This window comes from Lepidothrix coronata, unplaced genomic scaffold, assembly GCF_001604755.1.
Source record: "Lepidothrix coronata isolate B3197 unplaced genomic scaffold, Lepidothrix_coronata-1.0 Scaffold17, whole genome shotgun sequence".
NCBI lineage: Eukaryota > Metazoa > Chordata > Aves > Passeriformes > Pipridae > Lepidothrix > Lepidothrix coronata.
Genome location: NW_016690197.1, coordinates 9,128,062 through 9,154,332, shown reverse-complemented (window position 1 = coordinate 9,154,332; position 26,271 = coordinate 9,128,062). Strand labels below are relative to the sequence as shown.

General features: G+C 40.6%; 1 protein-coding gene across 6 annotated transcripts in view; it reads right to left on the bottom strand.

Annotated features, from left to right (window-relative positions):
* Positions 1-26,271, bottom strand: part of GBF1 (golgi brefeldin A resistant guanine nucleotide exchange factor 1) — a 106,656-nt gene that overhangs the window by 8,714 nt on the left and 71,671 nt on the right. For 4 of the 6 annotated variants that reach the window (XM_017806958.1, XM_017806959.1, XM_017806960.1 and 1 more), the window contains 22 exons: positions 25,071-25,106; positions 21,268-21,403; positions 18,543-18,772; positions 17,888-18,056; positions 17,493-17,704; positions 16,715-16,813; positions 16,104-16,298; positions 15,572-15,758; positions 14,953-15,093; positions 14,314-14,402; positions 11,088-11,290; positions 10,550-10,673; positions 10,126-10,251; positions 9,463-9,545; positions 6,980-7,216; positions 5,992-6,085; positions 2,976-3,152; positions 2,443-2,507; positions 2,218-2,341; positions 1,566-1,637; positions 626-720; positions 38-191 (listed from right to left, as the gene is read on the bottom strand). In XM_017806958.1, coding sequence (XP_017662447.1) covers positions 38-191; positions 626-720; positions 1,566-1,637; positions 2,218-2,341; positions 2,443-2,507; positions 2,976-3,152; positions 5,992-6,085; positions 6,980-7,216; positions 9,463-9,545; positions 10,126-10,251; positions 10,550-10,673; positions 11,088-11,290; positions 14,314-14,402; positions 14,953-15,093; positions 15,572-15,758; positions 16,104-16,298; positions 16,715-16,813; positions 17,493-17,704; positions 17,888-18,056; positions 18,543-18,772; positions 21,268-21,403; positions 25,071-25,106 — 3,048 coding nt within the window. The remainder of the gene's footprint in view (positions 1-37; positions 192-625; positions 721-1,565; positions 1,638-2,217; positions 2,342-2,442; positions 2,508-2,975; positions 3,153-5,991; positions 6,086-6,979; positions 7,217-9,462; positions 9,546-10,125; positions 10,252-10,549; positions 10,674-11,087; positions 11,291-14,313; positions 14,403-14,952; positions 15,094-15,571; positions 15,759-16,103; positions 16,299-16,714; positions 16,814-17,492; positions 17,705-17,887; positions 18,057-18,542; positions 18,773-21,267; positions 21,404-25,070; positions 25,107-26,271) is intronic. The other 2 variants (XM_017806963.1, XM_017806962.1) reach the window with 1 other exon arrangement.

Here is a 26,271-nt window from a genome sequence, read left to right as displayed (position 1 = left end):
AAACGCCCCCAGTAACTGCATTTCAAAAATCTCTTACCTGTGCACTGATTTCTTCTCGACGGAGGAGTCGAATGGCCAGTCTCAGCAGCCCCACCACTGCCCTCTCCACCAAGAAGCAGAACTCCATGGCATGGACACAGAGATGATACAGGTGGTCTCGGACAGTCTGCCAGACACAGGTCACACGGTCCCTAGCAACAACAAGGAGGAGGCAAAGGGTAGGATGAAGGAAAGTGAGACAAGTAGGATCCAGCTACCTCTCCCAGAACTCTAGTCAACCCAGTATTTAATATAAATGAAAAACTCCAGGTAGGAGATATAAGAATAGACACAGCAAAGCCGTCAAATTTCTTACTCATTACTTGCAAAGCAATCAGGTGGGAGAATTCTCCCTCTGGAATTTAGTTTATATTCTTCAGATTTCAGAATATCAAGCAATAATTCATGAGCTAACAGCCATTCTGTTTGCACATGCTAGAGTAGAATTGTTAAGCCCTGAAATTACAGCCACATGCTGCTTCAGCTGGCAAACCAAACACATAAGGAACTCATTCCCTGGACCCAGGCAGCAGCTGCAGTGAAGCAGGGATGCTACAGTGAATGTGCATGTATTTCAAGGTCGTACCTATTCTCTAGAACAATCCGCAGAAGCATCTCCAAGCAGAAGGCTGCATCCTCTTCATCATATGTCTCCTCATCAGGAGTCACAGAGATTAGAGCCTGGAAGAGCCAGGAAATTTTTGTGAATCACAAGCTCCCAGAAATGGGGGACCAACAGGTGAGGACCAACAGAATGCGTTGAGTCTGGGCAAAACTGCACTCCCCTGTCTGGTGAGGTCATGCACAGTCTATCAAAAATGCACTGGATAGAGGTCAAGCTAAATATATTGAAAAAATATATCTTTTTCATTATGCAAGATGCAGTATCCAGCAGCTTCTTTCTAATAACATGTGAAGCACAGAAAAAGGAGACATACGTAGGAATGACTACAAATACTGGAGCTATTTCTCTCAAGCTTGCATATGAAGGGAGAATTCCTGACATAATGGGAGTAGGAGCAAAATATTCCCCCAGAACAGAAATTACACTCTCCCAAGGAGATGAGCTACTCTAGCCCAAAGGCTAATGAGTCCAGTCTTATTACATTTCCCACAGCAGCCAGGTACCACACTATCTAGGGTCACATGGTCAAATATTTCTGTACAGCTCTGGCCACTAGAGTGGCATTTTAGAATGCTCTCATTAGGTACACAGCAGACCAGAAACTATGAAAAACTTTAAGCTCCTACACAGAATTACACATACTTTCAAACACTTGCCAAGAGTCCTCAAGGCTTTTAGAATGCATTCCACAATTTAATGTTTTCTTCTACTACCAACTTGTGTCTGCCAGCACAGAAGTTACTTTTAACAGCTGAACTAATGATTCGTTTCATATCCCAAATAGTTTCAAGACCTCCTCTGGGGACAGAGGAGCTAGGTGAGTACACGGCACATATCCATGATCATGCATAGCATACTTGTTCTATCACTAGTCCAGTCCCCTGCCCAGTATCTCCCTCACCTTCATGAGCTCCTGGAGGGATTCCAGTTGGAGAAATTTGCTTTCTGTGATCAACTTCTCAGGATCACATTGCTGCAAAAGACAGAAAAGAGGACTGTGCATCTGGAGAGTGTGGATGGCATACAAACAGATCCTCCAGAAACACATCATGTTCACAGAAAAGATACAGATAGTGGCTTTAACACAGTTAACTGGACAAAAACTCCTGCCAACTAGTTCACTGTTTAACATCAATTACTTTTAGCAGACCTGATCTGTGCTACACAGATTTTGATAGATAACTCCTCTAAGTCCACACACTGGTCAACTGCCAGGTTCAGATTTTGTTGGCACCATATGCTTTAACACTGTCTTGGAAAAGATTAGTTGTTTGAGAAGTCATTAATTTGTCTTCAAATATAGGACTATGATGCCAAGGGCAGATCTCAGCCTCTTGTGGGGAATCATTCCTGTTTTCATGTGTACACAGCAGCACATAAGACCATTTAGCTGACAATCCAGATATGCTTATCCATAGTTTCTTACAGTTCCCAAGTTACCTGTTGCCTGCAATACTGTCTAGCAGCATGTATATTTATGCTTCTGTGGCCTGTTACCCACATAGTACTGTCACCAAGAAAAAAAGCAGGTTGTTCTGCAGCCTGTATGTTACCTTTATGCATTCCAAAGCCGCTCGCTTTGCCTCCTGTGTTTCCGTAGATGGCCCTCTCATACCAGATTGCTCTGTCCCACTGAGGGTGAGCCAGCTAACAAAACTCAGTACTGTTGATTCACCACTGCAAATCAGAGGAGACCAGCATCAGCAAGAAAACAAGAGACCATGTTATTTTCCACCTTTGGTACCAAAAAGACTGCCTGGGACATCTACACCACTCACCGGTTAGATGGTGTCTCCTCACGTTGCAGATAGATTTTGCCATTAGGATCCACAAAGTCTTCAACCTGGAATACAGACCATGACGTGCATATGACCAATTATCCACCTCTTTGTAGCCTTCCCCCCCCACCCTGTGATGTTCCTCTTAGTGATGAAACACTACACCGAACTGCAGTATATGCAGTCAAACCAGCTCTTCGCTCCCCTAGCCCGTCGGTAAAGTGTCACTCTCATCTGGCAACACAAATGCTGTGCTTTAATACTTCATACCTATAAGCATGTCCCTCTTCACACAACACTCAAAATGTGTTCAAGTAAAATAAATGTTGGAATTTCTCAAATCCAATGTTTTTGTAAAATGAGAAAAAATGAAACCCTATGAAAGAAGCTTCACGTAACTCAAGCACTACACCCTTCACAGGCTTCCAAGCTCTGTACACACTTTACCAAAGCCAGGCCTTCACAAGAGCCTCCTCTTGGAACTGGCTCTATGAAAAGCCAGCTTCCCGCTCCTCTAACTCTTCAATTATTACCTCCACCATGGCCTTGGGCAGCAGCTCTGCTCGGAAAAGCTGTAGCATGGCCTCCATGATGTTTTTCCAGCCCTCTCGCAGAATGTCACCATGGCGATGGGCCAAGTGAAACACAGTCTTTGCTGCAATATGGGCCTTGGGATTACTTCCAAAAACAGTGGGCAGGTTCTCAATAGACTGCAGGAAAGAAGAGGCGGTGGCAATCAGTCAGAAAGAGATGCTTTCTTTTCAACAAAAATTAGGGCATATGCTTCAGAATTGGTTATGGGAAAGACAACAATTCTCTGTATGATGCTTGGATAACTCCTCAGCTCATATTCACTTTGCACAAAAACAAGGACAAGATGGGTTACCTGCTACAAGCTGAATCACTGAACCACCTAGACATACGCTCCCCAAGAATGACAACAACACAGAACATTTTGAAAGTACTTGCTGAAAATTCACTAATTATCCTGCTACAGGAACTCATTTCAGGATCAATGCCTTCTACAAAAAGTACTACATTTCCTCTGGAAGCAGCAACTACACTGCCCTGCTGTTAGAGAAGGAAACCAGGGCCAAAAGCATTTCTGACTCACAAAGTTAATCCTATCACTACTTAACAGCAAGATACAAGTAAGGTGATGGATCCTGACATACAGTCTCTGCTAATAATTGCTGGATCACACATCCTCACAATCCGTTCAACGCACTCACAGCTTTTCAAAATATAAGAAGTGTGCTATGTCATTGCAACCAAGCAAGCGTATGCTGCCAAAACAAGAAAAAACCTAGCAATCGTGAGCTATTATCAGACATTAACATGCTCCATGTTTCTGCAGTTACTTAAGGTCATTGCATTATTCCTTTTGACAAGAGATGGGCTTTGCTGTTCTCTTGCTTATGTGGACAAAATCCATACTTACTCCCCCATCAAGAATGGAAGTGAAGATATGAGATAGGATGGATTGACTCTCTCAATCTCGGATCTGAAGTTCAGAAAAACTAGCTCTTGCTTCAGCCAAACTGCTGGCCAAACTGTTATCAAAATGGGTCTTTGATCTAGAGGCAAACTCCATTAGAAGTCTAATCTGAAAATCTGGCAGAAATGTGACAACCAACTTGGTTGTCTGTTGGTATGAGGAAACCATATGAACACATACATCCCTGGAGTTTCAGAGTGCAAACAGCAATATGCCTGATTTTGCACTGTGCTAACAAGCCACAACCACTGAATTAAAACACACACACGTTTTGCTACTACTTATTCACTGAGTCAGTATGAATCTTAACTGTGGATCATGAAGAGGGGCACTTGTTCTCCTTAAATCACTTAATCCCCCTCCATGTTCCTTTCATTCCTCTTCTTTCAAACCAAAGTGGCCATGCATAGCAAATGCATTGCGTGGAGAAGATGCCTGCTCACCAGGATGATCTGACCTGGGAAGTGCTGAGCAGCTAAGTGACACTTTGATGTTCTCCTTTGTTTCCTAACAGCCGCTCTTTGCTTTGTCTACTCAGTCCTCTGAAGAAGGCCCCTCCTTCTCCTTTTCCACCAGACTGTCTTTAAAGTATTTCTTCAGTAGTCCTATTCCACTACTGTCTCCAATCCTTATAGGAATTTAGGACAGCAGAAAGTAATTGGTGTACTTGGAATCTGGCCAAAGATAAGAACTCAGCCTTCTGCAAGTCCAGAAGTCCTTTATTCTATGCCATCACCAAAAGACATGCTTGCTTAATTTACACAGACCTCAAACTGCTCCAGATTCCAGTCTCACAACTAGATAGGATGCAGCTGGCAATAGTTGGTGCATCTGAGGGCTTAGTCTAGTTGCTTCTACTGTGTAAATCTGTGTCAAACTGTTGTTTCCTGGCAGACATTCCTCTGCTTGTGTTATCTATTGGTAGTCTTGAGGTCTGGTATGCCTGGAGAGGATCAAGTATTGCATCTTTACTGTTGTGAGCTGTGGAGGAAGAGAGAATCTAAAACAACCCCGCTGCTTAGGATTTGTCTTTTAATAGTCAAACCAGTACTTTTTCACTGTTACAAATGCCAGAATGCAAGTGATACAAAACACTTGGCCCAAACCATTCCATTTCCCTGCAACCTAATTCCATCAACTGCATGAATTTGCAGGACTGTTCCCTTTCTCCTATCCCTTTAAGGGAGTTAAAAAATTCACCTGTCTTGGCCTTTTTACTCCCATGCTTTCAGTCTTGAATCATCTTGCTTCCCTTATGTGTGGCAATTCTGTTCTGCTCACTGTGGGTCTTGTGCTGGTTCTGAGAGCAATGCTGTGAGATTCTTTGGGAGTTTTGACCCTTTACAGGAGTTGCTGTCAACTTCTTAGTAAAAAACATGGTCTGCCATACACTGTCTATCAAACACCTTGAGGAAAAACAGGCTGCTGCTGTAACACACAAATAGATTTGGGCAACAAAAGCTTACACCAACCACTGCATCTCGAATTTATTCTCACAGTATAACCCAGGGAAATGGTCTTTAGGGCTTGCCAAAAGTGGGGCAGGCAGCCGATTTTATTACCAGACTCCACACACTAACTGACAATTCAAAGCATTTGTTTTTCTAATCTCTTTGTGCTTATGCTGTGAATCCACATACAGCCCCTACACTTTGGAAGTACAGCTCACAAAACAGTCCCTCTTGGCACTGCATAAGCCCTTTAACTAAATAGTCAGTATCTGAAATGTATAAACTTCCTTGGGATCACAGGGAGATTTGTCTCCTCACATCAAGCAGGTGCAATAAACACTTCTACATCAAAGCATTCTGTTTCTGCATAAACTGCCACTTGTGAGCGAGTAGAAGGAAATTTGCATATCTGAACCTGTCCTATGGCAGTCTCACTTCACTACACACTTTCCATTGCTTCCTCCAGAAACTCTAGGCAGGGGCTGATAGATACCTACAGATACCGCGATAACTAAAATAAGCAACTATTACTGGCTTAACACAGGAAGAGAGCTCCGATATACTGGAAGTCACGCTTCTTTCCCCTCCTTGAAAACTTACCTCACTGCTGAGGGCTGTAAACTTGCAGAGAGAAATGATGAGATTGTCAAACACATCGCTAAGGCCATAGTGGGCAGAAATCATTGCACATTTCCTGGAGAAAGAAGAAAACAGAAAATAATGTACTAAGCACAGAGGAGTCTGTCTGCAGGACAGCTAATCAGAGACCCTCATTCTTGACATTTTAGACCTTCCTCTCCACCTACCTACTCATAATGAATGCTGATGTATAGAAGTCTACTATTATCCTTCAAATAATCTCAATGCTTACCCATAGATCCTCATATTTGCCTGTGCTGATGCACGGATCACTTCAAAAAAGTGAGTCTAAACAGATAGACCACTTCCACCTGAGCATTATACCCAGTCTCTTGACCTAAGAGAGAGTTGCTGGGATTGGTAGTAGTGTTCAAGGTCTAGTTCCAAGAGATCATGGCTACAGTAGTGCATTAACAGTACTTAAGGCATTATTTGGTCTGGATCTAAGCATGACCAAAGATTGTTCCAATAGAGTTACTCATAGATGTCAAGTTTTTTGAATACTGGTCAGCTGGGAAAGAAAAAAATCCCCCATATCATTCAACCACAGCCATGACCTCATATACATGAAAGGTTTTGTTCATATACAGAGGTTTTGCCAACATCACTGTGCAAGTTAAGAGTGACTTCCCCCCTCCCCCAATTCTGAACAGCTCAACTATGTCAGTAGGTCTTTTAAATGCAACCATGTTGCAGTTTAAAAATATGTATCCCAGGTACTTTGATTTATTACAACACCACAGTCAAGCCAAACAGTGAGTGGCAACCAAGAGAGGGATGAATCGATACAAATGACAGAACAAAACTAAAGGACCGTAGGTCACAATAAAATGCTTTTCAATTGCTAGGAAAAGTAACAGTTGACATTCACTGTGACGGCTCCAGCACATAAACAGGAGACAATGGCCACACTTGTACTCTTCTGGGTCTTCACGAATGCAAGAGTTACCTGAAACCAGAAATAGCCTTCTGGATTATTGTTTCTTCTAAGCTCTTGTCAAAAACATAAGAAAGTGCTGCAATGGTTGGCCCCCATGTCATGGTGAAGAGATCATGGTCATAGCTTCCAGGAGGCACATGGAGAAATATTCCCTCATCAGTGGCACCACGATGTAGCAGGACATTCCAGATATAGTTTTCCTTCACCAGGCCCGTCTGTTCTTCTGGCATCACTATCTCATCATTTCTACAATGTAGAAAGGCAGAAAGGTTGAATTTTTCATTCTGAGCCAAACCTAACATTTACGCCTTTTTATTACTTGGTCCCAGAGATAAGCGATACCTATTCTGGAACAATTTTGCTAGCTCCTGAAACATTCTCTTCAAGCTTCCCTGCTTCTCCTGTCCCTCTTTGATATCTTGAATATAAAGTCTGGTGGCTCTCAGAAGCACCCAGCAGTAACAGTGTATGGACAGTATTAAGAAGCATCTACCAAACCCTACAAGTGCAAAATGCAACACAAACTGCAGTTAAATGATGAAAAATTTTGAACAGCACACTGGCATAGCTTCAACCCCATCCCAGCTCTCACTGTGTTAGAGTGCTCTCCCTATCTCATTATACTCAGACAAAAGAAAAATTGTTATGTCGCTGCAGTCACAGTCAAGAGTATCTTGTAAAAGACTAATGAAAATATTCATATTATGCAAAAATCAAATATTAGAAAGCCAAGTAGTATAAAATTAAAGATAAAACAAGAAGTCAAATGTATGATGGGTGATTTATAACCAGGGTACCACAGCTCCTTAATCTAACTTGGATAAAGCTACACAGTAATAAAATAATTATGATTAATGCCAAGTACTGCTTGCAATCACAGGTTAAAATATATCAAGCCTAAATACATACTCCCTAGACTCAGGTAACATTGCACAAGAGAAAATCCTCTGCAAATGACCAACTAATTGAACAAGAGTCTCAAAGCCACTAAGAATAGTAGATTGCAGTCAATTTGGAAAGTAAAAGCCTTTCTGCAGCAATCAAAAAACAATGTCCTTTACTGCCAAAGAAGCAATTTTCATGTGCTAATGACAACTATAAAAAATGCTCTTGATTTATGCATAAGTAATAAGCTCTTCTCAGTTTCAGGTGCTGGCATATTTTGACAAGAGCTATTAAAACTGAGATTATATAGGAAAGTAAGTTTGCAGTCAACAGCTTATTTTTTCTAAGAACTCATATTTGATTAATATTAACAGAAGCAAGTGAATGGGTTTACTTGGAAAGTCTCAGGACGTGAAATTGTGCTCAAAACTGAAATGCTGAGATCCTGAACAGATCATATACTACTTCATACAGATTTCAGTCTGATTTTTCCCCCCCCAATAGTACAAAGAAAACAAAAAGTTCCTCAATCTCAACTATGACACTGGGGCAGTCTGTCTGAGATGGAGCAATACTGAAATTAAATACCAATTGTTTTAGTCACAGAACATACTGAAACAGCTCATGTATCTGGTGAAGGGGGGATAAAGGGGAATAGACTGGGACAGAGGCACTAGGCAACAGAACAATATGAGGATACTCTCAGGTAACTATTCAAAACATTAAGGACATCCTCAGGGAAGAGAAGCCAATCAAAACTAGAGTTTTATTTGAAAGTTAGAGCTATCTCTTGAAGAACTTCTAGATATTCAGTATAGGCAGCAATCCCACCTTCCTGGAGAAGGCTCAAAAGGGAGGGTCAGCCTAATCACACTGCCCTGCTTCCAGCACAAGCTACTGCAGACAGAAATCAACAGAGTCAGTCACATCCTGTCTCCTCCGAGATGTAATCCGCTCAGCTTCGAACTGGCTGGGCTTTGATTTACTGATAGGCTAGATTTTTAATCTATTATTGAAGCTTAGTGCCCAAAGCCAGTCTGTGCACAAAAGGGTCTCAACCACCAGGAATTCTCCTCAAATATTGGTCAGTGTGTCAAGAGCTTTAGGGGTGGCAGAAGAGACTGATGCAGATAGCAGCCTCATGTGAAGAGCTCAAAAGCAGAATATATTAAACTGAGACCTGGACACATTATGTCAGGGCACCAGTGCAGTCCTGGGGATGAGATACTATCTCTCAAACCACATAAAAAGTTCTAAAAGAGTCTAAAGGCTTGGTCTGGAGAACAGAGCCTTCTTAGATACAGCATTCCATATGTGCTGGTCTTGCTCAGCTGTTCTTTTCCGTTTTCATAGAAGTAACATATTTTCTAACTTTATCTTAAGCTCTGTGGATTAAAATACCATGGAAAAAATCCAAAGATACAAATCCAAGTGTAATTGCTGTGACAGGCTTGTTACTACAGCCCCACATGGAGCTGGAATTTGGTCTGAGGCAAACAGGCACATGACTGGTGAGTTGCTTTCCATACTCTCCAGATATCTCACAGACCCAACAACTCTAGTTTGTATGCTCTCTGCATACAAGGAAATGACAGATTAATTCTTACTTGATGGCATGATACATGTCTTCCAGTATGTCCTGTTCAAAGTCTTTGCCTCCATTCACACCTTTCAGGTTCTTCCGAAACTCCTGAAAAAAGTTACACCAATGTCAATTCCTAGTATCTCCAATTTAAAACTCTTTGGCTAGGATCAGTACTCCACTTGTTTTTCATGGGGCCCGAATGAGATTTTCCTACATTCTTCAACATGCAGCCTCAAAATTTAAAGACTAAATGCTATTCTTAGAGGGAGTAGTGTCCAGCAACTCCTGTCTATGCTCACAAGGAAAGAACAGAGACACAACATAACACATGCTTAGCTAACGCTGGACATCAGAATGACAGGATTGACACTCACAAGACTCAAACTCTCTAGAAGCCCACAGCAGTACAACAATCTTACTATGTCTTCGTATACAGTTTGCTCACACAAACAAAAGCCTATTGATAAACACAGTAAGTTGTCTGCTAAGCTCATATTTCTTCAGGTTGCCCCTTGTCCACGACTCCCCACTCAAACTATACTCAACTTTGGTGCTGCACTCCAGCTTACTGTGTACCTGAGTGAAGAATGCCAAGCAAAAAAAGAGAATGCCATTAAGATAAAAAGAGTCACTACACTGTTACTAAAACCAGAGAAGACAGATGCCTAGCAGTGGTAGCACCCACCTCCAGAGTCATTGGGACGTTCTGCTTGCGGACATTGTGGTTGTGCTGGTCAGTGTTCAGCATAATAACTGCATAGGCCAGGGCAAAGCAGGCATCACTATTAGCAAATGGGGACCCGTTTGATTTCTGAAAGGCAAATATATGCACAAATTAGTCCTACAGGAGCAATGATACCAGTGACCAAGACAGCCATTTTCCTAACAGTACTGAATCATCTCTGGGACAAACAAAAATCCCAGGCTCTGGCTCCAGCTTCCAAAAAGCACCCCAGAAATCTATTTGCCACCGCCACCTCCTACAAAATAGCTGCTGCTTGCAGGGCACAGTAAGCTTATATAGGCAGATTGATCTGACATGTCCATCATGGCAAGCAGATGGTCACAGAAAAATACAGTTTTGAGCTTTCTGCCCACCAAGTACACACCCTCCAATGTTCTGTGAAGGCTTCTAACAGTCTCTGGATTACAGGAGCCTCTCCTGGTAATCTAAAGGCCTCTAGATAAAGTCGTAAAGCTTCATCCAGTCTTAAACCTTGGAAGCTGAAAGTCCTGCAAAAAGAATAAAATACAATGAGAAGCTGAAACAGGATGGGAAAGGTAAGATAATCTTACTGATTACAGTCTTATTTGTTCAGACAGTAAACAGAAGAGAGTGAGAAGAAAATAAATATACCATGAATGGGCAAAAAACAATAAAAGAGTCAACAATCCAACAATCCTAATCCTGATTATGTATGTAATTATCTGTCCAGTCTTCACAGAGACTGCCCTGATGAAAGGAGCTTGAATATCATACTATTATATGTATCTAAGGTGTTACCATATGCAAGAATTATGGCAGGCAGTACACAGAACCAAGTGATATAAATCCAATGCCTCCAGGAACTACTGTCCTATTGCTTTTTTTAAATTATTCTTAACTTTCACCCCTTCCTGACTAAAGAGATACAGAAAGATACTCACCCAACAAAGCTTTCCAGTAAGTCTATGTTCTTGCGGTCACTCACAAATTCCCCAATCATTTTTTTGTCAAGGCGAGGATTTTCCCGTAGCCACCTGGCCACTTCATTGTTGTCGATGGGGGTGGCAAGAAGGTTTTTCTCCTGCAGAAACTGTATCCCTTTCTTTGGCTTTTGGTTGAACTGCTCTGTGCCTGTTATCAGGAGCTGAAAGAGACATTCTGATAATTACAGCTTGAAGTGCATTTCTTACTTTAGATTGTTTTTAGCATTTGAACCAAAAACAAAATAGAAGAAAGATCAGTTTCAGCATGATCAAATTCACTGTACTGTGTAATCCAGGAAAAAGGCTAACCAAAAACAGAAAACCTGCATTCATCACAAGGATTCACTATCAAATAATTCTGGACAAAGCAAGCACGAGCTGCCATCTTTGAAAAGCTTTAACGTTTACCCAAGCAACAAGCTCTGCTATTCCAAATGCCTCACCTGCTCTAGTATGTAAACAGAGCAGATGAAGGTCTCTGATGAACCCTAGACACGTGGCAAGATCAACCCTACCCAGCTGCAAAGCAGCACTGCTCTATTGCCCTCTCCTGCCCACTTTGGCTCCAGGCTCTTGTAACTCTACCTTGCCACCAGGAGACATACAGCAAGAATCCTTGGCACTTATTCAGCAGGTGCAATGACAAAGTGCTGCAAAAGCTTAAACTAAGAACCAGAAAACATTCTGCAAGTGAGACACCGTCCCAAGAACATCTGGTATTCCAGCCTGACAAAGTTACCTCTAGGGTGGGAAGAGCAGGTGTTTTTGACTTTGAAGGGAAGTCAGCTACTCTGCCCTGCTAGGAAGCTAGGCTATACCACAGTGTAATAAAACAACTGACTAAGAAAGGGTTAACTGAATGTTCTTGGTGGTGTTCAGAAAAACCAAAAGCACAAACAATGGTATGAACTTTACTAAGGAACCAGAATAAATGTCAGTTCCCTGTTAGCTCCTATCACGATCAAACCGCTAGCAATGACCTAGTGAACTAAATTCGTGACCATCATGATTACTAGCTCCCCTGGCTTTCTCAGTACCACAGAAGCCACCAGCCCTCTGCTTTCTGCTTCCCCTGCCTGTGTGAACATACTCAAAATTGCAGTGAAACACAGATCCTGAAATAGCATGGAGTGTACAAGGACCCGGTGAGGACATAACAAAAGAATAACCATGTGCTGCCCTGGTCTAATAGGCCTGAAGGGACTGTATGACACTGGCAGCATTTCTGTTTAGCTGTAAATCCTGTAATCCAAGTCCTAGGGTATTCTGTGGACTGGCTAAGTCCATAGACTTCTTTAAAACCACTTGAAAGGAGACCAGACTGCTGGCAGTTTGCACTGCATTTATAATCATGTCATTCCTGTGCTTCTGAGCTCCTGGTCATTGCCTTTGGAAAAATCAAAGAAAACTTTCTGTTTGATGCATAATTTGTTTTCTGCTTTTATTTAGCTTTTTTCCTCCTTTCAGCTGTGGTAGTGTTCAGTACTTTAGAGGTTAAAGGAAGTAGAACGTGCTGGTGCCATGTCAGTGTCAGCATTACTAAAGCTCAGTGTTTAGTGTGCCCTGTTTCCAAGGTCAGAAAACAATTTTCCCTAGGCAAACTCAGAGATTTATGAACATCTTGCTTCCCTCTACTCTTGATTTCTTCTAACTTTTCCAGCACGGTAAAGCTAGAGTATCACCAAAGGTTTTCATTTAGGGCAGTGGAAGCACCATGCAAGCTCCCTTCTCAACAGTGGACTTCCACAGAGTCCATCAGCAAAGCTGCTATGAAAGCAAGATTTAACGCAAAGCAAAGGATTACAAATGAAACCGTAGCTAAACCAACATTAATTTCTTAGAAATTTATTAATGCCAAAACTCGGTGGTTCATTTGAACACTGTGCTGACAATCATTTCCCCCCACGGTTGTGGCTGAGCAAGGCAGTTATCATTATCCCACTGCAGCACCGTGTTGTAGGTAAAGAAACAATTTCCCAAGTACTGCAGCAAACCTCCTAGACAGAAACCAACGCTTTAAATTACACACAGATCCAGAGACTGCCAGAGTGGATCACAAAGCATAGGTTGGGCAGTAGAAAGAGATCTGTTGCATTTTCTTCAGTATTTTTGTTTAAGTAAGTTTAAACAAATACAACCACCAATTCCTTATAATAATGTGAAATAAAACCACCTTTGCTGGAGAGAGAAGCGAGAAGTCCTTTAGTCAGATACAAGTAAAAAACCTTTCTCTTTATCACCAATAAATCCTTCAAAGACATTAATTTCTTTTCCACTATATCATCTGGTTCCTTACCCCACAACTACTATGGCCAGTCATGTTTCATCCAGAATATGTGTCATTTTCATATTGAAATTTAGCAATCACTCACATCTGAGATAACCTTCCTCATGTATATGTTGTGCAAAGAGAACAAAGTCTGTACAAAGAACATATGTGAATGGAAAAAGACCCAACAAACCCAGAACAGAAACCCCCAAACAATCCCATGTAACCCATAGGAACTTTAGATGAAGCAGGACAGTACCTGATGTTTGACACAACACAGCAGATAAATACAAAGCCATTTAGTATGGAGCACCATTGTCAACACTAGACCTAGACTGGACCCACTCAGGGAATGGTAAAGTTGTACAAAGTTTAGACTGTAACTTGGATTAATGAGGTTCAAGGAAATGGACATCTGAAAACAAGGAATGGCTTTGCCACAATCATGACAATCTTTTTGGTCCTTCTTATGACAAAGCAAACACAGGAACAAGCAAATTAGAATAGCAGACTAGTTAATTTCTACCACAGGCCTCTTGGTACACTCCCCATTTACAGCTTTGATAAAGACTAGTGAACCTGTCCTTTTTGATGAAAGTATCTGATTGTCATTGTATAACACAAACTAGATCCAGAAACTTTCCCACCCAGAAATCAGATGGACCTAGCTTACAAACTGTGCCACAAAATTTCCCCAACACCTCTTGCAACCTTTAGCACAACTAAACCATAACAGGTAATAATCACTGCTGTCTCTGCAGTGCAGTGGGATTTTCAGTGACTGACTCTGTAATTCTGATCAGCAGAGACCAGAACCCAAAACTTCTGAGATATGAACAGTCATGCAAAGCCCACACGTGAGGGAAAATAAAGAGAACACTCAAAGATCCACTTGTAGTACATTTCAAATCATACCTTCTTTTTGTTCTTAATCTGCATAAGTTCCTGAGGGCTTGGAAGGATGCAAGAAAATCGAGTAGGCTTCCTGGGGATACTCTTCTCAGCTAGAAAGACAAAGTGTCATTACAGTCAAACCTACCCCCAGAGTAGCACTCAGGCATGAAATGTCCCACAATAGCTTTCAGTTATGGAGTTTTGCTGCAATGTGCTGTCCTGCAAATGGCAGTCACACTCCTATTTAATTACTAAATTCCTCCCACCCACATTTTTTCAACATAATTACATAGCAGCTTCTTGTCCCAGACAATTTCACACATCCCCAGGATTTAATTTTCTGGCTATTTTGACTACCTACACTACCGATTCCCTGGAAAGCCCCTAAATGCCTTCAAAACACTAAGTACTGGTATGAATTTCACACACTTTTGCCCCAGAGTGACCCACCAGATCTAACCCCTCCCATAAGAAATGCCAGTTAGTAGGCATATACAGTCCACATAAAAGAAACAAATGTTCACCATATAGTTTCTTCTGATTTTGAACACAACAGCTACAGTGGTCTACAGCATAGCAGAACTGGTCAGCAAATGTCAGGACCATTCTTAGCATATACACAGTCAGGGTACTGTGTCAGGGTACTGCAGAGACTATTACCTGCCTCACTTCCTCCTTCCAGTTCTGTGCAGCTCTCCTTCATCTGGTCAGCCATAAGGCATCCACTCGTGGGAGGACATGCCCCAGCTGTCTCTGAGACTGCACTGGAAGATTTTCTCTCACTGAATACTCTCTCAATACCTGTAGAAGTTAAAAAAAACCCCAACAAATGAACAAGCAAGCAAACAAAAATAACAAAAATCTCCAAACCCAAATGAAAAACCCACAGAGAAATAAACCCATAAGCCAAGAAAAAAAAGCCAGCAACAGAGAAATAAGGAATTGATCACTCAAAACTGAATATGTGCTTATTCAAAGGAGTTCCTGCCAGTAACTGTGACTTTGCAGTATCCTTAGAATTTTGCCTACACGAATTCCAAGGCATAGTCTCATTCTGTTGGCCTTTATATAAAGCTCACATGAGCGGTGTATTTTAATATCTGTAAATTTTACAAATAGCAAGGTATATATATATATACCTTGTGTAGTTATAAAACATGCAACAGGAAGACTGAAAACATGTATTTAAGCAGTTTACTATGTCAGCAACCAAAATGAGATCTCCAAGTTTAGCACAGGACTAAGCTTAATATTAAAATATTAGAAAAAGGGGTCTTACTATTGCTTGTTTCTTTAGTACTGTTGATGGTTTCTGGGCTGAGTTTGACAACTTCCTTCTCTTGTTGATGAATGTTACTCAGCACTTTGGCCTGGCAATGTGCTTCAGTGCTATCTATCACTGTCAGCAATGCTTCCAGAGACAGCAGATGAACAGTATACAGCTGTCCAGAAACTGGGAAGGCATTCTGGGAAATAACATGTCAGTATTAGTCAACTTTTGTGCCTCTCTCACCATAACAGGGAAAGAAAGTCTCCCCCCACAGCTTGGCAAAGCCCAAAGAATAGAACAGAACACCCTAAGCTTTTCATCCTAAGCTTTCTAGCACGTAGTTAATAGTTTATTTGCTCTGACATTATTTTAAAGCACCATGGCTATTCTTTTCTCTTCTGCCTCCAAATATTAAATGGCCTTGTTCATCCCTACAGCCTACTCACCCTGGATCTTTTGACCACTCCCATTCTTAAGTCCTGCATCTGTGCTCACCCTTGCCCTGTGGCTGCCCCTCCCTTCCCCAGCCACGGTTCAGCACCTTGGAGAGCAGCTTGGTGAGCTCCTCGAAGAGGTTGGCGCAGTAGTAGTCACAGTCATAGTTAATATACAGCTCGGTCACGAAACTGGGAATCCTCCACAGCTGAACGATGGCTTCCAAAGCCATCTCCTTCATTTCATAGGGCATCTTTGGGTTTTCCACAGTGATTATTTCCATCAGCTTCTTGATATACATCTGGCAAAAACACAGGGCAGCCCAGTTTAAGGAAAGAAAAAAGAAAGCAGGGCAGTGAATAGCTTTGAGGACTACCGAAAGAGATTTAAGCTTCATCTTCCCACATAACATTCCACCTTTAATGATGGCTCATTCCGAAGGAGGTTGTAAAAAGGTTTCAAGTAGTTCTACCATTTGGTGCACCTGGATTTCCTGTTCTAAAAAAACCAGTATGAAGGCAGGCAGCATAGTACACCAGTCTCAAAGACATCAGATTATCCAACAAGAAATGGCCTATACAGCCTATCCATAATACACTGAATCATTTATACAAAGGTCAGCTGACACTTAGACAGTATCTTATGGCCTAGCTATATGCATTCAACTGAAGGCCAATAAACTATTACTGGGCACCCAATGATATTCAAAAAACTCACCTCCAGCTGGAATTTCAGATGCTCTCTCATGCTCTCAAAGAGAAGAAAGCACACCCTGAGGGAAGCTGCGTACAGATTGAGCCTTTCAACACTCAGCAGCTGAACAAGAAACAAAAAACCCTTTAAAAATTACAAAGGCAAGTCATCACGTGCTATAAGTAGCAGTACTGTGGCACTGCAGGTATCACCTGCAATCGACCAGAGATCTACACATTGCCTCCCATAGCAATAGTATTTCAAAAAACAACCCCTTGTTCAATCTCCTGGTCTCACTTTTTGCTAGTGAGGATGAACATGCTTAATTCTCTTCTGCATGTGGTAATACTTTTCCTACTACAACTTTGTTCTTTTGCCAAGTCCACAGAGCCTGTTAGTGGTAAAGGAACATGGGAGAGAACCTGCCTCCGAGATGGCCCCTGTGCAGTTAACAACCTGGTACTACAAAAGTTCGACCTACAATTAAACTGGTAACTTGCATCCATAATTACCTCAAAACCAATTATATCAAAACACTGTGTTATCCCACAGTAACAGTTCGTTCAAATCACCTTCATCCTTCCAGGCCCTGGTCTGCAGAAAATAGTACATGACAATCTCTCTGGCTTTGCAGCAGCACTATTCAGTGCAATTCAGAACTCTCATTGCAGTGCAGCAGAGAGCTTGTTTGAAGACTGAGACCCGCCAAACCTCATAATGCTAAATTTCAATAAACTATTTGATGCAAATTAGTATCTGACTGCCCAGTGCCATATGCCAAGCTTGCATGAGCCAGACTCACTTGAAACAGATGCCGGCACAACTCCTCCTTCACAAGTCCCAAGAGGGACTGGCAGTTTGCAATGGGTGCTGACTCCAGGGCAACAGTTAGCAGCTGCAGCCCCATGTGGATCATCACCTCAGAGTTGTGGCGGTCGTGAGGGTTGGTGAGGGAGATAAGAAAGCGGAACAGTTCTCTAATACATGGTAACCCATATGGGACCAGAGCTGCTCCTAAAGGAAAAGCAGAGATTAGCAGTCTTAACTTTGGGTTTGCTTTTGCAGGTGCCTAGCAAGTGTTAAAAATTGAATTGTTACAGACTTGCTAAGGAATAGGAGCTTATCACCCTCTTAGCATAAAGTGAAACAGAATAGTGGAAAGGAGACAGGACTTTAGCAGCACTGCCCACCTCTTACCTTCTTTCTGGGAAGACTGAGTAAAACGTACTCCCCGGGGATTTACATAGTCCATGTCATGAACTGAGGCAGAGTCAGAATGTTCTGCTACAGATGTGCACTCCTCTAGGACCTCAGGGATAGACTCAACAGAAGCTGATTGGATCTTCTCCTCCCTCAGACTTTCGTTCTTCATTGAGAACAGTCATTTGAGAAAGAAACAAAACAAGAGTTAACAAGTACTAGATAAGTTAAAAAAAAAAAAGGTTTATATGTTTACAGTTAATTTGGAACTATTACAACAACATAGGTCACTAACGGAAGAGGATCTGACAAACAAAATTTAAGAGAAAAGAAAGCCTCTAGATAATCTGCAACCCTCTCTACCCTTTCACTTACATCTAGCTCTTATATGTTTTACATAACTCTAGGTTGCAAGACTAAGGACTTGACCTTAAAAATACTCCTATAACCTATCAGTTCTTACTGCCCCTGAGGTTAGAATTTGGCTTTTTTGTTTTAATTTCAGCACAGTACTTCTGTTTATGCCTTCCTAGCATTTTTACCATTCAAAGTATCTGCAGCTCTAATCCATCTTCTCAATATTATTACTGCTGTGGGGGGAAGTGATTATGCTGGGAGTTGAAACTTTTCTTGAGAAGTTATAACCACATACCTGGAGTTCGGGCTGATTTTGATTTTCAGTGACTTTGGCCTCGTTTGAAGGCATTCCTGCATGAAGTCCCAAAGAAGCGACTTGATCCAAGTCTGTCAGGTCTTCCTTGGAAGTTGTCTGGGAGGACAACTCCAAACCACTGTCTGTAACGGGGCTGACTGCAGATGAAACGTTTTCTGAGCTTCCAGAGGAGCTGGGAGAAGGAGCATCTATGAAAGCAACTCCACTTCCTGAGGAGAAACAGAAGCAAAGAGATCACTATTACTCTTTCCGTCAACCACAAATTCATATATTAAATACAGCAACAAAGAATTACTTTCATACTACTTCCCACTACAAAAGGTCTCAGTTATGCACTAATGTATATGACACAGATAAACTAAGATCTCTTTTGCTCGGTATTAATGAATTACACAGATGAACAGGTGAGATACTAGCAGTTCTCCAAATTAAAACACAATAGTTGGACTTTAACACTCAGCAAATAAGGAAAATCACATAGTTAGCTAAAGGGTGCAGAGGATTTACATAACTAAGAAGGAATCCGAAACTACTCCAGTACTTTCCTTCAAAGTGAGAGTTTTAAGTTAAATCTATGGCACAAGCTATTTCTTTAATTCTCCCTAAACAAAGGAAATTGCAATAGCATTCAAATGGGTCTGAAATGGAGCAGTGAAAAATTTTTACTATTTCTAAATATGAGACAGTGCTCCAAGAATCTAAGTTTTCCTTTTGAAGAAATTCACATATTTGGAGCTCTCACTGTTCTGAGGAGAACTTAAAAAAATATTTAAACCACAAATATTTAAAAAAGAGAAGATATAGTGCAGACCACAGTAATAAAGGCACAAACCAGAGCTATGAATTTAAGCATGAAATGTGTATAGTTTTGCACAGTGGTGTTTTATCACTGACTTGATTTTTGGAAATGTCTTGAATAAGTAGCAGATTGTTACTTGATTTTTAAGAAATGTATGACCCGTTTTGCAATCTTTTCTTCTTCACCTGCTAAGCCAGGATTCCGGCTTAAAAAGCACCATTAATGTATTACCTAACACTACAAGGTTAGAGTTAATGACACGTTTTGTAAAACAACTCAACTTACCCTCTGAAATGTTACAGGAGTTAAAATGCTCTTTGACAGATTTTAATACCTATTTGAAAATTTAAATACAATGATGATGTATGTAGAGATAAGTTCTCATCTGCATGGATGTTCTGACTTATAGGCAATTTGATCATATTTATTATTTCCTTAGTTTTCACTAATCATGCAGTAGTGTAAAACATACTTTGGATCTTTCACACTACATAGTTTCCTGTGATGAAGTAAGTGTCAGAACTACATCTTTTACATAGCTATTGTTTCTATTTTCCTGTCTGCTTTCTTTCACTGGTAATGTTTATGTCTGACCATCAAACTGTAGAGTGCATAAGAGACAGAGTACTTTGCAGCCAGAGGGACTCATTTATCCAGAGCAGAGTTTACAAAGTTATAACTATTTAGTCTATTCCTACACAACAATAAGATACGGAAGCCCCCAACATTACATCCTTAAGCTCACAGCACTAGTCACATATGGTAACACTTCTGCAGGCTGAATCAAAGCACGTGAATAAGGATTCAGGCATATACCCATTAGTTTTCTGCACACAATCCCCTTTCAGGTACTTTTGCTGTTTCCTCTGTTTTTTCCCTATATAACTCTTCAAGCCTCCTTACCACATCAAGGCCTCTATTCTTCCCGTAACAGTCATAAGCACAACCCCTATTTTCCTGTCCCTTAATGAGTGTAGCCTTTATTCAAATTACAGGGACTGTGTGTGTGCACTTTCACTCTTCACATCAGTAGTGAGAGGTATGTTCATTCTCTCATCTTTGACACCTAAGATGCTAAACATCCCTTAGTTCTACCTATATATCTTCCACAGTCACACTTTGCTCTTCCCTCTTTAGCACCACACTCACACCCTTTGGTAAACACTTCGGGAACATGGGAAGGAACATGCCACTTAAGTTAGCAATCTCCTACTAAAGGAAACCTCCTCAGCTCCATTTCCCTTACAGAATCACAGAATCGATTAGGCTGGAAAAGAACTGAGATCATCAAGTCTGACTGAACAAAACCATGTCAACTAGACCATGGCACTAAGTGCCACATCCAGTTTTTCCATAAACACCTCCAGGGACGGTAACTCCACCAACTGCCTGGGCAGTCCATTCCAATGTTTAATCACCCTTTCTGTGAAGAAATTGTTCCCCATATCCAGCCTAAACTTGCCCTGGAGCGGCTTAACACTATGTTCTCCTGTCCTGTTGCTAGTTGTCCTAAGGTCTCCTGTTGCCAGCATTCCTGTTCTCAATCTCTTCCACATATCCAGTGCATCCTCCCACTCCTCTCACCGCATGGCTGTCCATAACCTCAGCCACCTCTGCAGGTGCCCATTCCCTTTTGTACAAACTACCCTCATGAGGTATGCTGAAGGCAGATAAATGCTATCAAGTTATCCACAGGACCATGCCTTCCTCCAGCAATATGTATTTCCTGAAAACGCTTTCTCCTGGACCTGAAAAGCTATGATATGCTTTATTGCTACAGTCACTGAGAACTAATAGAAAAAAACTAATGCAAAACAACATGTTAAGAGAAATGCAATAAAGACAGATTCAAAAAAAGCTCTAGGACTGATGCTGTCTTGTCTCTCGAAACAGATTTCAACTTACCTGTGCTATTACTAGCATTGCCTGCTGACTGTTCTGTTGCAGGAGAGACCTTAGTTACATGTCGAGGAGGCCTTGGTGATCTCTTCTGCTTTTTCCATTTTGATGATTCACTCATTCCTCCAGCTCTCATTTTCAACTGAAAACCAATAATCATTAAGAATATCAGTATTGCAAAACCACATAACATAATGGATTACCCAAGCCAACCCACAAAGGCTATCTCAAAATCCTCAAAGTCAGGCAATAGCACTTAAATATATCACACAAATTAATCAGCACCTCAAAATCATGCAAACCAGCCCCTGACTCCCCACATATTAGCCAACAGTCCATGCCTGAATCAAGAGATAATTTACTGCAGTTACTCTGCTATAACATATATTTAACAGTTCAATTATGACAGCACTTCCATTTCCCTATCAGTATCTCCCAGCTTTGAATTAGGATAAAGAATTCTCTTGGAACTACAGGCACATCACAAATCTCTTCGCTTTAGCCAAAGCTTCCAGACTTCCAAAGGGCATCAATTAACGTATCTAAGTTAGGTTTGACACTCAACTAAAATTTCACCATCTATATATCAAGCTGAGAATGAAGCCCAAGCGCCCAGTCCCACGCTGCAGTCTGCAGCTCTGTCACTGATCTCTTGCCTCATTCACTCTTCATCTTTGTAGCAATGCCACATTCACTTTCCTCCAGATATCCTTCACTACTAACAAGTATTTCTCTAACACTTCACTGGCTGCTGGTGCATGTCACATTGCAAATACCACCCTAGAGATTTAGAAACAAACCTTATTCTGCTTTCACCTGCCTTCTGTCATTATTCTTCTTCAGATCTAAATCTAATCTAACTCTTGGCATCCTTCTTGACCAGGATCCTACTTCTAGTTCGCATACAGATATTTGATTGGACAAACAATGACACAGCAGGAGCAGTGCAGACTGTGTGGCACTTGCTGCAGAGTGCTGTCATTTCAGGCTTGCAGATGCTCCAGAAGTTCCTAAAACAGTATGATATTTATTTACATGGCTAAAGGTAACGGCAAGCCTGAAAACAGGTTCCTTATAAGGTAAGTTCCTCCAAGTGCAGGATAGCACCTACTCCTGTGTTTGGTAGCTGCAGTCAGCTTTTCTGATGCTGTCAGACTTCTTCAGTTTGGGTGCAAGTTTAAGCACTGATTAGGCACCTTGCATGTAGTGGAAACTATTCAGCAAGTTTCAGTACCGGTCCCTATTTGGTATTCTACTTTGTAAATTTATCACAGTTAAGTTTTATTTTAGGCTATAATATTCCTTATTTCTTATATTCCTAGAATCAGATTTCAATTATAGAGAAGACAGTTATATTCCTTAGTATCTTCCTTTTCCTGCAACTTGCCTCCTTTCAGCTACTACTTCTCTTAAATGCCAATAAACCTCCTAGGATCCACTACTGGTTTTCCTTCACTTTCCATTTTCCAGGTAGAATTCTAACTTGCTTTATGGGGCCTTGGCTTGTAATTCTTCTCATTTAAACAAAGCTTGTGAAAATGTTATGTCCCAGTGCAGTAAACCCTTTGTGTAACTTTTCTTTGCACCAAACTGTATTTGTTTTATGACTAATCCCCACGTTTTAGCTATGCTACAGTTTCCTTGAGCGTGTTAATTAACAGATTCAGAATTACTTTGCTGCTTGTTGTTTCTTCCAAATTTTGCAGCAACAATCTTCTTCTGAAAAACACTCATGTGACAAGCACATAGCTAAAAATAAAATTTGGTAGATTTCAAAATGTTTTACAATGCTTATGGATCACAATCCTGTCATATAAAAACTGTCAGCTCTCTCATCTTTCCTATTTACTACTTCATAGGGCTATATAAAATATGCGTTATCTTTGATTCTTGCCAATTTCTAAAATCTCTCTGAGTCTTAGATATTAAGTTTTATTCACTAAAGCCTTAACTTGCAAATTAGATCAGATAGTTTTATCTATCAACTATTCTAGAAATAGCCATATTATTTTTTTCTCCCTTTTCAGGAACTTATAAATTAAGATTTGAAGATTTATGGTTCATTGTACCAAACTACTTCAAGTAGGAAGAAAACCCGGAAGCATTACTGTTAAACCCATTAAAGTCTGTTTCACAGAATTTCAAAACAAAAGACTTTGCTTCTAGCTACTAAATCCTGTTGCCATTATTTGCCAGGTTAAAAGTTACTTGCAGCAGGATGCAAAACCGAATCAGCAAAATGGAGGCAAGATACTGATAAGGGCTACCCATGTCGGCACCACTCCTTTTTACCCTCAAGTCATGCTCTTGAGAAACACGTAACTTTTGGACCATTCTATCAGAAGATTCAAGCTGACAGTTTAATTAATATTTCTAATCTCCTCTTTCACACAGCACCAAATACCATCTCAGTTCAACACTAGTCCTTTCAAAAAAGCACTTTTTCTCAGACACAAAATCCACTCTTAGTGATTGTCCTGTGCTTTGTTTTAACCCTCAAGATTCCTCCTCTTGAGGTTCGTAAGATAAAGGCCCACCTGTCATCATCTTGATGAATCTGTGCCATCTTTCAGAGACTGAGTTACAACAACTTCACATAGATGGGAAAGCTTTTTCCCCAGCACACAATATGACTCACTTGATTTTTTAAAGAATTTAATCAAAGTATAAAGCATTTAGACCAGAATCTAAATTTATTTGAGCTTTTTAGGTGGTTTTTTTTTCTTGTTGTAGTGTTTTTTGGGGTGTTGATTAGGGGTTTTTTGGGGGGAGGAGGAAGGTGAGATTACCCAATAGATCTTCTCCATCTCACACCATCCAGTACTCCACAATCTACACAAACAGGTATCTTTTTATTAGAATTACCTAGGACTACCTCCCATATAATTTTGCCCTCCCTCCTTTTTTTTTTTTTTTCAGTTTTGCTTCTTCTTTCACTCCATTGTAGCAAACCATTGCATAGATTTAAAAAATTTGAAAAAGCAAACAGAAATGCTTAATCGAAATGTTTCATTGTCAAGAGGCTATATCCTATTCTAACAAATAAACACTGAGTTTGGGAATTCTAAAACAATGCATGTATCAAAGGACAGCAAAGTAACATCTTTCTTCCTGGATTTTGTTTTGAATTAAAAGGTAACAATCCCGTGACTCCTTGCTTTTAACATTTGTACAAAAAATGTAAAAAATACTTCTATGGTTTGCCTTTGACTAAAGGAACTATTTTTAAAGCAGTTTTTACCTTAAATTTCAAGGCATTTCCTGATTTCGCTAGAAAGCTTGGTTGTATTGTTAACAGGATGAGATCTTAAACCCAAAGTTGCCTTCTCGACTAAATGCAGCAGCTAAATAGCATTTAATAGATCATTAACATATCCTGAATCTTAAACATAATCTAAAACTCTCCTTCCCTCTCCAATGCTCAGTGATATTATAGTTGCATTAGTTTTCTAATTATCAATGTCCTTGAAATTAGATTAAGCTTGTACTTTTGACAGTAAAAACTACCTGAAGTTAGTATTTAAAAAATATTCTTTAAAAATCAGAGTATAGAGGGAGCTCAGAGCTACTGTTCTTTCATCTGGGAACGCAATACAAATTCAATTACATTTATATGAGTTACCTTTGGATAGAGAAATGTACACAAAATTTCAAAAGAAAAAAATTAGAAGATTCCAAATGCTTCCTTTGATAGATGAGGTTTTAACAATAAAACCCTGGCTAAGGTCTAGGAAGGTGAAGAAAAATGTAATACTAGAAGATTCTTTTTAAAGGGTCTGTGAATCTCATTTTTCTACAAGTCACCTTACCTGTACTCGTTTGTTTTTCCATAAGATACTGTAAGCCTCAAGAGAAAAGGGCAGGGGCCAATGATTAGTAATTAAAGTGATTATACTAAAACATGAGCTCATTCTAGATGCAGCATGGAACTGGTCAGCACACCAAGTAGCGTTCAAGACACAAAAGCATGCAGAGAGAACGCAGTCCACGATCCAAGTCCTGGAGACACCGATGCAGTCCAGTCATCTCACTTACATACATACCTGTACTGCAACAACTAATGAAGGTTATTTGGTGAAATGCATTTATGCATCTTAGGCAACTATGAACACAGTCCACCCCCAAAATATCTGAAAACTCAGATTTAGGTTCCTCGTGACCCACTGCAGAACCCAATGTTCTATTGCAAAGGGAAACATTTCGTAGCATTTTCTTCTTCTGTGTAACTCTGCATAAATCTGGAAGTCTTCAGCCACTGTCTTTTCAAACTATGCTGTTTGGATAACTATTTTGTCCTAGACACAGGACAAAGAACGGCATTTCTAAATATTCTGTTCAACTCTATTTGGACCAAATAATATTAATGGCAGACAAGAACTAAAGCTACATTAACTTTATGAACCAACATGGAAAACTGAGAAGGGTCCCATCTAAGTTAGTTTTTCAGGGTTTCTATAACTGGTCCAAACCCAATAATCTGCAGGCTACAGTAATTCTTTAGAAGTATTTTTTGGGGGAATTAGCAGGGATTAACACATTTTGTAAATCAGTTCAGCCCCACTCATACCCCATTAACAAATACTGTGCTGGGAAACAAAGTTAATTTCAGGAGAAACGTGGCCCAAAATGTTTAAAATGTACAGCAGTTTCTTTCAAAAAAGCTTTAGAGAGCATTGAACTCTGTGGCTCTGTACCAAGTAACAAAGCTCAGAGATTCACCTTGAATAAAAAATTTTAAGGCATGCTTGGTCAACAGACTCCTCAGGTATATTTGCTACATCTATAACCAAGATGAACAGCTAGGATACGCAACACTTGAGACTTCAGTGACCAATCTACACTTTTTAATGTTTCTTTTCTTTGGTTTTTCACTGTCAAATCTCACCCATGCCCTCCCACTCCTTCAGAGGATGCCGTGAGGGTATTGTAGGTGGCACTCACCAAGACACTGAATGCTTCAGTAAAACAAGGGTCTCTCCCTCCCAAGCCTGCCCCAGCTGCAGCCACAAC